Source organism: Cynocephalus volans, chromosome 1, assembly GCF_027409185.1.
Source record: "Cynocephalus volans isolate mCynVol1 chromosome 1, mCynVol1.pri, whole genome shotgun sequence".
NCBI lineage: Eukaryota > Metazoa > Chordata > Mammalia > Dermoptera > Cynocephalidae > Cynocephalus > Cynocephalus volans.
In genome coordinates this window covers 173147126-173161171 of record NC_084460.1, presented here as the reverse complement: position 1 = coordinate 173161171, position 14046 = coordinate 173147126, and the positions used below count along the sequence as shown (strand labels likewise).

At 37.0% G+C, this 14046-nt stretch overlaps 1 protein-coding gene across 5 annotated transcripts in view; it reads left to right on the top strand.

The window, feature by feature from the left end:
* Positions 1-14046, top strand: part of APP (amyloid beta precursor protein) — a 261228-nt gene that overhangs the window by 181526 nt on the left and 65656 nt on the right. For all 5 annotated transcript variants that reach the window (XM_063097075.1, XM_063096987.1, XM_063096914.1 and 2 more), the window contains 3 exons: positions 1982-2115; positions 7833-7907; positions 8624-8782. In XM_063097075.1, the coding sequence (XP_062953145.1) occupies positions 1982-2115; positions 7833-7907; positions 8624-8782 (368 nt within the window). The remainder of the gene's footprint in view (positions 1-1981; positions 2116-7832; positions 7908-8623; positions 8783-14046) is intronic.

Sequence of the window (14046 nt, the reverse complement as noted above, 5' to 3'; positions counted from 1 at the left end):
ATATTGAAAATTATTGTTTCAGTCTTATGAATTAAGAACTCACTTATTTTTGATACTTTCAGCCTTTTATGTGGGATATACCAAAGATTTTTTTGGAAAATACATGTGTACTTTTTCTGTAGTTGGTGCTTCATGGTCCTGTGTGTAATTCTTTTTCAGTGAATTTGAAATAAAAGTAGCTGCTTTTCTCATGATTGGCATAAATTCAAAGATTTGGAAAGGAGGTAATAATCAGAGGAGGAGGGAAGGGCACTAACATGTATGAAGTACTCTGTGTCGCCCTCTCTTTTCCGTGACTTACACATGGTATGGAATCTCATTTTCTCAACACTCCTATCATGTCATGTGGCATATTGTTGCCACTCGATAAAGAAACTGGAATGTGGAGTGCTTATGTTTCTTGCTCTGGGTCACAGCTGATCTAAGAAAGAACTGGGATTCAAATACAGACGAGTGTAATTGCAAAGCCCTGCATGCTCTTACCTGTCTTCTCCCCTTTGCTGCCAGTGTGAGCTGGAACACCACTTACTCATTTACCGCACAGAAGACGGAGGCAGCTGTATAAAGGTTCTAGGAATATGTCTTTCTTCCTTCCTTCCACTTGAAAGTAACATCTAGTTAGATATTTCACCTGCTTTTTTATTTTTTGAAAAATAATTATTAATCAGTGGTTGAAGTAGAAGGTAAGAAATCAAAATGAATGTTTCTCTTTAAAATTAAAGATCTTATTCATTATTTAACAAAAAGGCCTTTTGGTTTTAGTTAATATCTTGAAGGCTTTGGATTGTTAAGATTCCAGACATTTTTTAGAAGCATGTATAAAAAAGACATTTAACTTAGTCTTTAGTTTCAAAGCGGCTTAGCCATAAATTCTTCTCATTCAAGTCCTCTTTGGGGTATTATATCCCAAATATAATATTCATGTCATTAGATAAGAAAAGTGAAAAGGTTACTTGGAGCATGGGTGATATTTGAATAATCTTTTGAATAAAACACTTAAATTGATTTGACCTGAGAACATAGTGAAATTCATTTCACTTTTTACTCATTTTTTCACTCATTTTTTAGTTTAAACATGCTTACTTCTTTTAAGTCAAAATCTCTTTTTGTTTTTTAAGCTTTGTAAATACTTTGAATTCTCAGTAGTTATTACTAATCTTTTGGAAAATTGCTTGTCTAGGCATTTGTAGTTCACTTGGCTCATGAGTTAGGTACATTTTTGTTTTATAGTGTAGTCTTGAATTTTATGGGTATTTATGTTTCCACATAATATAGCAGTATATGTTGCAACTTGAATATTGCTTAGCAGTATTAGTTGAATCCAAAATAGAAATCACTTTCTTTCTGACAACAGATATAATGAATTTGTTGTCTGTTGCCAAATTTGTAGCAGAGAGGTCTTTTTGTGATTTCAAAAATGCATTTGTTGATATTTGTATTTCTTTTTGTACTGTTTCAAATACTCTTGTCATGAAGAATGGTTTTAATTAAGCTATCTTAAATATGTTACATAAAATTTACCTTGTCTCTGAGGTGCAGTTATTCTGCAAAAGGCTAATTTTCATATTTCCTCGGTTTCTGCGGGAATCTTAATGTGTGATATTAATGATACCATAATTTACTTTCAAGATTACAAAAAAATAATCTAGCAAAGCATGGGGATTTGGAAACACATATCTGTATTAAGCACCAACTGTTTTTGCTCTGTGTATGCTTATTGTGCAAAGAACTCTAAATATAATCCTATAATTGCAAAATAGACTGTTTTAAAGATTTTCTTGCACCCTATACTTGGAAGAGGTGGAATACATTCTTACTGTGCTGTGAGATGACTTGTGGTGTTCTCTTAAACAGCATTAACATCTTTTTAGTGCTTCTTTACTAAGTTCTTTGTTCCGGGATATAAGTGAAAATATGACTTTCTTTTAAATGTTGGATATTCTGTTTCTCTTCTCAAACCTCCTTCCCTTCTACTTTATAGTTCCTACAACAGCAGCCAGCACCCCTGATGCCGTTGACAAGTATCTTGAGACACCTGGAGATGAGAATGAACACGCCCACTTCCAGAAAGCCAAAGAGAGGCTTGAGGCCAAGCACCGAGAGAGAATGTCCCAGGTAAACATGGCTTTTCTGTCCTTTGGTCCTGCAAATCTGATTTGCCTGTGCTTCAGTCTTCCCAGGGGCCCAATGGCTTAATCCAGTTCTTTAAAGATGTACAGTTCTTATTTTAAATATTTGCTACGATGAAGCAAAGAAGCCATTTTTGGTTTCTTTGCATCTTCCATGAGTGTGCTGCTACCTAGGAAAGATCTGCGTGTAGTAGGTATAATAGAATTTTATAATCCTTACAAATTGTATTGTCTACAATATTCTCTTTGGTGAAGAAAGGTATTTGGTTTTAGTAATCTGTACATATGGAGTACCTATAACCACCATGTTGTAAATTAAAATCCATTAAAATGTTCTTTAGTAAAGATGAATAATATTTTATTATTCAATACCAGATGATTAAAACTTTGACCCAACCATTTTTTTACAAAATTAATTCATAAGAAAACAGAAAGTAAAAGCTGAGCTGAACCATAATGATTATTTCATCTAGTCCCATAAGTGATAGACAATGGAATAGAGGTTCAAGAGAGTGGCTTCCCACTTGAGCACAAAGCAGTGTAAGTGGCAGAGGTAGCGTTTGCAATCCCCTTTCTTCCTCCTAGTATGATGAAGCTCCTTTCACTACATAGTGCTGTAATCCCTTCTCCGCCTTTTTTTAAAAAAGCAGATTCTGTATTAAACAAATCGAAAACTAACTTATGTCTAAAACATTGCTAATCTATATGTAATAGTATCAACTACAATTTAAACTATGTCTATTACCAGGCAATGGATGTTGTATTAGAGTTTGATATTACAGAGAATTTTAGCCCTTTCTCAGATTCCTCATTCCTTTATTAATTAAATTAATTGGCATCTGGCATTTCTTATTTGCCAGTCACTTTTCTAACTTGTGGTCTACAAACTTAGGAGTGAATGTGAAAAAAAGTAGGAAACATAAATGTATGAAGAAAGACCTCAGGTTGAAGTCAACTATTCATTTTTTTGGTATTAGTATTCTGTGGTGAATATCAGACAGTGTGACTGATTTTTGTCCTACTTAGCACAAATACTTAAAATGTCTTTTGATAGACATTATACACAATTCATGAATTAGTCTGCCATATGTTTTCTAAGATTATAAGTCTTTAGTAGACTGTTAATGTTTTCTTATTTTCTGATCTTGGGCATTACTGGCCCTATAGAGGCTCCCCCTCCCAAGGCTAGCCAGTTCCTTAGAGATAGCAAATGGATGGCCTGTGAGCACATCTTTCATATGCAAACCAACCAATCCAAAACTCATACCTACATCTACCTTCTTTATCTGGTTTTTATACTCTTTGCCACTGTCCATCTGCTCAAATCACCCTGGGGCCAGGTACCAGACAACTAGGGACAGTCCCCATATCCAAGAGCCTGAAGAAATTACTCAAACCAGTCAATTGTAAGCCTGTTTACTCTGCCTTGCCCATTCCTTCCCATGGAAACCACAGTAACAGGTCTTGACCGTATTTTCCCTCACTCCCTTTGTTTCTGGACTGAGGCTGGTGCTTCCCCACGTGGCCCTGTGTGTCCTGGCAAGCATCCTCCTCTTGGGAACTGTAAATAACAAACTGTCTTTTTAGTGTTAGCCATCTCCTGGTCTGTTGGCCTCACCATAGGTGAATAATAACAAAACCTTCATTTTAAAGCATAGTATTAATAATGTATCTAGAAAGGTACAACACAGTTACTTTTTCATTTTTAAAGATGAGTAACGACAAAACTAGGATCTACATTAGTATAATAACACAAAGAGGAATAAAAACTTAAAATCACAATACTTTTGGCTCTAGAATATATTATGTTGTGCACTTCTAGTGGTTGTCCATGATGGAAACCTAAATGCAAGTTGAACTAAAAAGGTAGCTACAGTGGAATAGCGAGGTTTCACCTGAAGCCAGTTCTTTTGAGAAAGAGGATTTTCATTGAGAAAGACACAGGCAGATATATAATCTTTGTTAAGAAAGCATAGGAGGACTATGAGTCATGCACATTGCCACTGAAATGTCCTCCTTTAACCTTAAATCCTGTCTTCTTGTTTCTGAATCTTGCAGAGCCTTCCCACTGTCCTCAAAAATTCAACTCTGGGCACATGAAGTCTAAAAAAGAATAATAACAAAAATAAACACTATCTTGTCTCTCCAGTTGGAATATAAACGCGTTTAGTCCCTATAAACCTTACTAACCTTGCATTTTATTCTTGAATCTGCTTAATCATTATTCTTAAAAAATTTTTTTTAATTGATTTTATTTTGTATTGACGGGCACAAAGCTGACCATCACTACCTGTGCCCAAGATTTGATAATCAGATCCATACCATTAGCATGCTCATTATCACAAATTACAATTATATCCTGAATTTTTTTCCCTTCAGTTTATCTTGGTCATTCTCTTCCTATTAAGAGAAAACTGATTTTGAATACTCTGTTAGTTTTAAATGTGATAGGTCTCCACTAAAATAGTAACTTTGTTTTAGCACATCTGCTTAACCCATGACTTAGTTCATGTAAGTTTTGTTAGGTTTCCTTCATGTTTTAGTCATCAGATATGTCTGAGATAACCTGAGAGATGTTGTCCTGGAGTAAAGAATGTTGTCTACTAGAGTCCATTTGTCAGAGGAAAGTGAGATGCCTGAAATCAACATTTGTCTTCATAATCTATGGCACTGAATTCTGTAGACTTTTGACTTTGAACTTACATGACTCTTAAATCTCTATTTCATAGTAGTTATTTTCTCTGCTTGAAACAGTCAAGTCTTTGAAGATCCGTAAATCTGGATGAAATTGATACCTTTGTGCATGCAGTGGAAATTGCTTTATAAGAATATATAGAGTGACCACAAGGTCTAAATCCTGAGAATTTTAAATTTTAAAAAATTTTGGTTCTTTAGCGGATTTTTATTGTAGTTTTTATTACTTGTTTTCTTACAAATATGGAAGATTTTGGATTTTTTGGTATTTTTTGTTGTTAGGGACTTTAAACCTATAGATTTTTGTTGCCATATGACTAGCATCTGGCAAATATAAATAAGCATCTGAACAGTGTGTAAGTGTTTTTATTACTTATGAATTTAGCAGTTTTATTATATCCTTAAAATGAAGTCCTTCAAAAGGAAAGTTTACCAGACTTGAAGCTTTTTATTTTTGACATAAGCAGCAACATCTCAGGAACGGCTTTTTGTCCTGTCACTAAATATAAATAAACTTAGCTTACTTGGTGGATTTTCTGTTTTATAACAGCAAATTGGACTTTGAGTACAAAATCATGGTCATTAGAGCCACAAAGATCTTGCTTGGTTTTTCTCCTTCCTTCTCCATTTGTTACCTGTATGAACTTGAGCAGGTACCTTAACCTGATGCATAAGATGGAGATGGCCACACCTAATTTCACAGGCTATTGTGAGGAATCAATGAAATTAGATAGATTTTGTGATGCCCTTACTATAAGGTCAGCAGTATTGTTTCTATTATCGATGTACCACAGTGGAAACCATCATTCAAAGGGAGATGTTCAGCCTATGGTTTATGTTCATTTGCTATAAGTAGTCCTAGGGTGATAGATAGTATAGGTGATTTTATTTGTGGAGGTATAGGATATTGTTAAAATTATTCTGAAAATTAAAATCTCTGTAGTAATGCTTATTTTCAGTTCATTAGCTAAATCTTGTTAATTATTACATGGATCCCCACCTCAAAGCTGAAAGTCCAGGTTCTGAATGTGCAAGTTGAGGTGGTAAAAATGTAAATACAAGGTAGGAAGTCAGTTTTTCACATTCCAGTAAGACATTAGGCGTCTGTCTCAAACTAATTTTGAGATTTCTTGCCTGAAGAATTTTTGTTAGAGTCTCAGCACTGTGAACATTCTTAAAGCAGGAAACTGAAATGTTTTTATTGCAAGGCTTATCTTATCTATAAAGCAAAGAGAGTCTTCAAGATCTCCCTTGCCCACAGGTGCCAAAAGGAGGCACAGAAGAACTGGGACAGTGTATTTCTTTTTCTTTGTATTTTGTTCTTGTTCATTGCAGCAGGACATTTGTCCCAATTTTGCTGTGAACCTTGAGTGAGATTATTTTTGATACACTCTTTTTTTTTTTGTCTTTTTCGTGACCGGTACTCAGCCAGTGAGTGCACCGGCCATTCCTATATAGGATCCGAACCCGCGGCGGGAGCGTCGCCGTGCTCCCAGCGCCGCACTCTCCCGAGTGCGCCACTGGCTCGGCCCTTGATACACTCTTCAAGTGTAATAAAAAGTTTATTTCATCCTGTTTTCTCCATAATTTCACAAACAGCAAGGGGAAGCTAGTCTTGTATCTCTTACAAAGAATTAATGCTAGTAGACAACGAAATGTCTAATTAGAAACCCATATGAAGATTTGATGTGGTGTTGTCTCATAGAAGTTCTCTATCGGGCTGGCCCTGTGGCCTGAGAGTGCAGCGCTGGTAGCACCGAGGCCGAGGGTTCGGATCCTATATAGGGATGGCCACGTTGCTCACTGGTTGAGTGTGGTGTGGACGACACCGAGCCAAGGGTTGCGATCCCCTTACTGGTCAAAAAAAAAAGTTCTCTGTCAATAGTTATTTATTATAAGCCTCTTGTGGGATGTCAGAAAACTCAGTTCCATAGGAGTAAATACCTATGAAAAAACAGGCTCTTATATAGCACAGAAATCAAGTTTTCTCACACTTTGGAAGTACACAAAGTGTGCAAGAACACATCTGGCAACAAAGGAAAGTTTATTTAGTTCATGATTCTAGAGGCTGGGAAGTCCAAGAGCATGATGCCAGCATCTGGTGAGGGCCTTCATGCTGTGGCATCCAATGGTAGAAGGCGGAAGAGCAAGAGAGGGCAGAATTCGCTTTTATAACAAACTGCTCCTGCTATAACAAAATGATCCATTCATAAGAGCAGAACCCTCATGAACCCTAGTCACCATTTAAAGGTCCCACCTCTCAACACTGTTGCATTGGGGATTAAGTTAGGGTTTTTTGGGGGGGACACATTCAAACTGTAACACCTGGTTACTAAATTAGTATTACTTGTCAAAAATACTTTTTTGCTACACTCAGAATAATGTGTGTTTTCTTGGGATTTCTGGGAGGATTTAGGGTAATCATTGCTATTCTTGACTTGAGTTGGTGAGTAACAGACCTTAATTGCCCGTCAGTTCTCAAAAGGGGTGGATCTTAGGATTTTGGACAACCATTTTGTACTTCTTTTTGGCATTCTATTCATGACACATACACACACATAAAATGTTATATTTGCGTTTTTCCTCCTATACTAAAAATATACAGTCTGAAATGTTTTGATTTGCTTTCATAAAAGACTAAAGCCAGAATGTTCTACGTACTATAGGAAGACCTTGTTTAGAAAGCGTATGCCTTTTATGAATAGTTGGTATTTTTTCCCAAAAAATGACTTTTTTTCCACTTCTCAGGGGAAAAAGGACTAACCTTGTTTCAAAGGGCTATATTCCTGCAGTAAATGTAAACATTTATGTTTAGTTTACTGCTATGATAAATTATTTAGATCCTACTGGGAAGTCAAATACTATTCAGATAAGAATGGATATGTGATACATTTTTTTTAATGTTTAAAAGTGCGAAAATGGAAGAAAAATAGAATAATATATCCAATTAAATCTATATCTGAAGGAAGAACTGATGATTTTAAATTCAAACATTTTCTCATTTCATAGGTCATGAGAGAATGGGAAGAGGCAGAACGTCAAGCAAAGAACTTGCCCAAGGCTGATAAGAAGGCAGTTATCCAGGTAAAGTCCTGACCATCCCTACAAAGCGTGACGTGCCAACTGCCTGCTGATTGAGAGCCATGTTGAACAACATCTGCTGGAACCTCCAGCATGGTTGTTCTTATTCCTATGAACTTGGACTATTCCTAATCATTGTCTAATAATTGAGTCGCTTAATCCCTGCTTTATATGTGCTCCCAATTAATCAAGTTATAATTCATTGCCATAAAACTCATATTATTACTTGCAGTCTACTTTTTATTAATAATACATCTTTTTGGTTGCCATAATTTTTTGCTACTTCTTCCCCTGGAAAAAATGCTGAAAATTTGTATTTTTCATTGAAACCAGTCTCAAAATTACCTTTAGTTAATCAAGAGATTATTGTGGTTATTTACTTAAAGCACTTTCAGTGAGGAATTTTTTAAAAACATATGTAATGAAAGCATTTCAGAAGTACATCTGACATTATGATTAGTCAAGTTAGTCCTCAGAGACCCTATGAAATTCTGATTTCCAATGAAAATTTAAGTTTGGTTGGGAAATGAGGAGTACAGGAAAGGGAGGTAACTGTAAAACATGCAGAATTAGTGAAAATGTTGGACTGTGCAATCTTTGGGATTGTTTTTATCACTTTAAGAAAATTGAATACCAAATCCCTTTTTGAAAGACCCCAATTTGCAGCCCCATCCTACTAGTTCAGTTCCCAGTTGACACACGTGTGTTTTTGACGGCAGCATTTCCAGGAGAAAGTGGAATCTCTGGAACAGGAAGCAGCCAACGAAAGACAACAGCTGGTGGAGACGCACATGGCCAGAGTGGAAGCCATGCTCAATGACCGCCGCCGCCTGGCGCTGGAGAACTACATCACTGCTCTGCAGGCTGTTCCTCCTCGGGTGGGTCTCACCAAGACCTTGCTTCAGGTCACAGCACAGACGATTGGGGGTGGGGTACTTGGGTCTGGAGGCCACACAAAAGAAATGACGAGAAATGCCATGGGTGAGCACCATTATTCACAGATTCAACCTCTGTCCATTCCATCTTGAAGGACAAAAGGTCCCAGGGCACCTGCCTCTGCAGGACCATCTCAGCTCAATGGAAACTCGCATTTCTCCACAGAGTAGTCACACAGTCTTCCCAGGGACCAACAAGCGCAAGACCTGATTAGATTTAATATTCCTGAAGGGGTGACAACTGATGGTATAGTTCAAGTCTGAACCATCAAAGCTGGAAGGATGTCTTAATGCATTCAGGCTGCTATAACACAATACCATAGACTGCATGGTTTATAAGCAACGGAAATGTATTTCTCACAAATCCAGCACTGGCTGATTTGGTGTCTGGTTTGGGCCTGGGTCCTGGTTCACAGACTTATTCATGAGGGTCTCTGACCTAATCATTTCCCAAGGGCTCCACTTCCTAATACCATCACCTTGGGGGTTAGGTTTCAATGTATGAATTTGGGGGTCAGGGGACACAAACATTCAGCCTATAGCAAAGGATTTTAGGAGTGACCTAGCCCAACCCCCTCATCATGTAAGTGATGTAACTGAGATCAAGAGAAGTTGAGACTTGACTGAGTTGTAAGAAGTTTTAGTGGACCAATAGGAACTAGAACTCAAATTTCCAGCTCAGAGAATTGGTCATATTTTCTAGGGGGGAGCCCTTGTCAGCCATGACATCAGCAGTGAGGAGGCTTAATTGCGGTTTTCAGTGATCATTGCCCAGAAACACTTAGCAAGAAGTACAGGCATAGATTTCTTCACTGACACTCAATGGGAAAATTTACTTTGAATGTAAGAAGCTTTCCGAGCGTGAATGTGTCCTTTATGTCTACTTGTTCTATTCTTCTTTGGGCCTTGGGTATTGAAAGCTTCCACTGTAGTTGTGGGTTGGTCTGTTTCTCCTTGCAGTGCTATCAGTTTTTGCTTTATGTATTTTGAGGCTCTGTTTTTTAGGCATGTAAACATTCAGGGTTGTTATGCCCCCTTTGACCCCTTATCATTATGAAATAACCTTTTTATTCCTCATAATATGTTTTTCTCTGAAACCTACTTTGTCCAATATTAATAAAGCTACTCCAGCTTTCTTTTGATTAATGTTAGGATAATGTATTTTTCCATCCTTGTACTTTTATTTAACCTATTTGCCTGTATATTTGAAGTGCATTTCCTGTAGGCAGTATATAGGCGGGTCTTAAATTGGGAAGACGATGTACTTTGAGTGAAGTTATTGATATGGTCATATCTGAATCGTCATCTTGCTATTTGTTTTTAATTTGTCCAGTCTGTTCTTTGTTTTCTCTCTCTCTTTTTTTGGGGGGGGAGGGGGCTAATTAAAATTGGTTATTCTTCTATTTTAGCTTTGTTGGCTTGGAAGTTATAACTATTTTGTTATTTTAGTGGTTGCTTTAGGGTTCATAGAAAATATTTTTAACGTATCACAATGATATACCAGATCGGGTGATATTATACCACTTCACAGATGGCATAAGCATCTTGTAATAAAGTCCTTCCATCTTCCAAGTCTCAGTCTTTGAGCTGCTTGTTGCTATACTTTTTTAAAAGTAGTCAATTATCTTTTAAAGAGTTTTAAATAATAAGCAAAAGTAATTTACATGTTTACCTTTGTAGTCATCATTTCTGGTGCCCTTAATTCTTTGTGCAGATCCACCTGGTGTCATTTTCCTTCTGCCCAAAGGAGTTTCTTTAAAATGTCTTAGAGTGCATGTAGGTTGGTGATGGATTATTTTGCTTGGGTATGTCTGAAAATGTCTATATTTCACCTTTGGTTTTAAAAGATATTTTTGGTGAACATGGAATTCTAGATTAAGGTTTTTTCCTTTCTCTACAAGTGTACTTCAAAAAGTTCATGGAAACATTTGTATTATCTTTTAATTCTATTTTTATGTGAACTTTTTGAAGTACCCTCGTACTTTAAAGATGATGTTTCATTGACTTCTTATTTGTGTTGTTTCCAACAAGAAAGCTGATATATTTATCTTTATGTCTCCGTAAATAACATGTCTATTTTTTATCTGGCTGCTTTTAAGATTTCTTTTTATCACTAGTTTTAAGCAATTTAATTATGTTGTGCCATGGTGTTATGGTGTAGTTCAGTCTTGCCATTTTTCATCTCATTGTCTTACTTACTATAGTTTTCATATCTAGAAATTCAATCTGGGCTTATTTTTTTCCCTAATATTTTCTGTGTCTTTAACTTTTGAACCTATGGAATACAGTTATAAAAACTGTTTAAATATTCTTGTTTGATAATTCTGACATCTGTGTCAACCTAGGGTCAATTTTCATTGATTTTTTTTCCATTATGTGTGGTATTTTTGTGCATCATTTCATGCCTGGTAATTTTTTATTGGATGTCAAACACTGTAAATTTTACTTTGTTAAGTGCTCGGTGTTTTGGTACACCTATAAATATTCTTGAGCTTTGCTCTGGCATGTAGTTAAGTTACTTGGAAACAATTTGATCCTTTTGGGTTTTGCTGTTTTAGATTTGTTAAGTGGGATTAGAGCAGTTATCTGCCTATACCTAGTTATTCGCCACTAGCGAGTAATCTACCATGAATGCTGAGTTTTCCCATCAGACTGGTGGGAATAGGTACGATTACTGTCCTTGTGTGAACTCCAGGCTCTGCTACCTCTAGTTCTCCTGGGTGATTTTTTTTCCTCTCTGGCCTCAGTTTCTTTCACATGCACGCACTGGTCATCACTCATTATGCATTACTCTTTACTCATTACTGATCATTACTCAGCCATATTCTCAAGGATCACCCTCTGCAAATGTCTGGGTTCTCTTGTAGAGCAACTATCTTCTCACCAGTACTCTGTCCTGTGAATTCTAGCCACCTTGGTTTCTCTAGACCCTCACTCCATGTCCTCCACTCGGAGTCCTCCAGGCTCAGCCTGGGTTCCCCCACCTTGATCTTCTGTTTCCCCACCTTGATCCTCAAGGCAGTATAAGCTTGGGCAGTTATAGGGCCTCCTTTTGTTTTCCCTTTCTCAGGGAGCACTGTCTTTCACCTGATGGCTAGTATCATGCAAAAACATTGTTCCATATATTTTGTCCATTTGTTGGTTGTTTAAGGTGGGAGGGTAAATCTGGTGCATTTTGGTTAGACCTGAAAGTCTGTGTCTAAACTATGTAACTAAACCAAAAAGCGACCGACTTGCACCAATCTTCCTTACTGTTTTTATTTTTCTTTCTGTGTAAAGTTATAGCACAGAGGACTGTGAGCAGCCATAAAAGAGCTCCTGGCAGTCTTCCAGGTGGTGAGATAGCATTGACCTCTTCTACCAGTGACATCACTCACTGCGACTTGAGATTGAGGGGCTGGTTCAGGGTGACACTGCTTGTAAGGGACAGGGAAGAGCTGTGAGTCACAGTCACTGACAGCAGTGCCTTCTCACTGGACCATACTTCCTCTCTGAACAAAGAGCTTTTGAAAAGGAATACTTACGTTAGCATTTTCATTTTCTATTTGCAGAACATCTCTGTCCTACCAAGGCACTATGCAGTCAAACTGTTTTTGTCCATCTGCAGTTAGAAAGTTCCTTGCTTCCTCTCTTTGTCTAGAGAACACGCTTTTGGAGGAGGAGCCACAGAGATCATTTGCCACAGCAGGGCAGGATTGTGGGTATAGAGACCAGAATCTTCCTGGCAGGCACACTGTGAAGCAAGAGTTCCAGCTGAAAGTTCAAACTCTCCAGTAAGATCATTGCTAATGGTCATATAAAGGGCTAAAAGTAAGATGAGCACCGAATGGCGTCTTTAACAAATACACATAGCAACTCTCTCAGTTTAGTCTCATCAGCCATCATAGCAAAGGCAGTAGCATGAAGAATGTTTGCCAATGTTCTGTGTTTTATCAAAGGGCATAATTTTAGATTGGTCATACTGGTGCTTGTTTTACTGCGAATTTTCATTAATCCCTGTGTCTGTGTATAGTTTGTGTTCTTTTTTAATTGATTGCATACCTTTAGGCTGATACACTAAATGGCAACTCTAAAAATGCATTATTTGACTTATATTGAGAATCATTTTTTAGAAAATAAATACCACAAATATTACAATAATTAAAACTTTTCTCCGTAGAGGAAAAAGAGGAACAAAGCTGTGTCTTTGCACTGAGGATAAACTCTTACTCTGTTGAGAGTTAGTGAGTCTTCTAAGAACCAGCTCCGTAACCTTTTTACTCTCCTGAAAGTTTCCTTGGAAAATCAGAGTTAGACCTTTTTTTATTGCCAAGGGGAGTTTCATTTCTCTCTAAAGTTTTGCATCACACATAGTTAACGTCCATTACCTTTGGAGGCCTCTAAGCTACCAAATTTAAGTCCTACTTAAAACTAAACTGTCACCATCTTTAACCAGTTCTCTGTGGTCTTATCTGCTTCTTCCTTTGTCAGGGCTCGTGTTCAGGCTACTTAGAGCTTCATGGAATAGCAGCTAATTATTGTCATGAGTCTTCCCTCTTGTAAACGTCAGGGTTCTACTTCCCTTTCATGGCTGGAGAGAAGATGACGCTATTTCCTTACTGTTGAACATTCTGTGTAGTCTACAGAGAAATTAGACTCAATGTGGGGTCCTCTACAGTTATACCAAATGCTGATAGGGATTTTTTTTTTTTTTTAATAACTTTCTATTATAGACCTAGATCTGGAAAAGTTTAGCAGCCCCTAATTAGTAAGAGTTGAAATGTTAAAGACGAAGTGTAAATAACCAAACTTTTCTTTGTGTAATTCTGAGATTTTTGGAGATTTTATACATACTTAGCCTGAGTCTTCCATTAGACAGTATCATATGTATTCTCTTGACTTCAACTTCTCTTAAGCATTTTCTAAGTGGAAGAGAGAATTAGGAAACATTTTCATGTACATCTGTCTGTGTGCCAGTCATGTTTTGATTTTCCAGTGTCTCACAAAAGCAGCCATTTTATCCATACTAAAATTTCTTTCATGCTTGTATCTGCTGCTTCACACTCAGATTCTCAATATTTAACTGAGCAAAAAACTCAGCTGTTTTTATAGCACCAGACTTTTTTCTTTTCTCATTTCTGAATAGTTCAGCCAAATGTTATATTTTCCTGAGATCTATGAAAACTTCTTCATAAAATTCTTTAGTAGAACATAAGTATTGTGAGGCT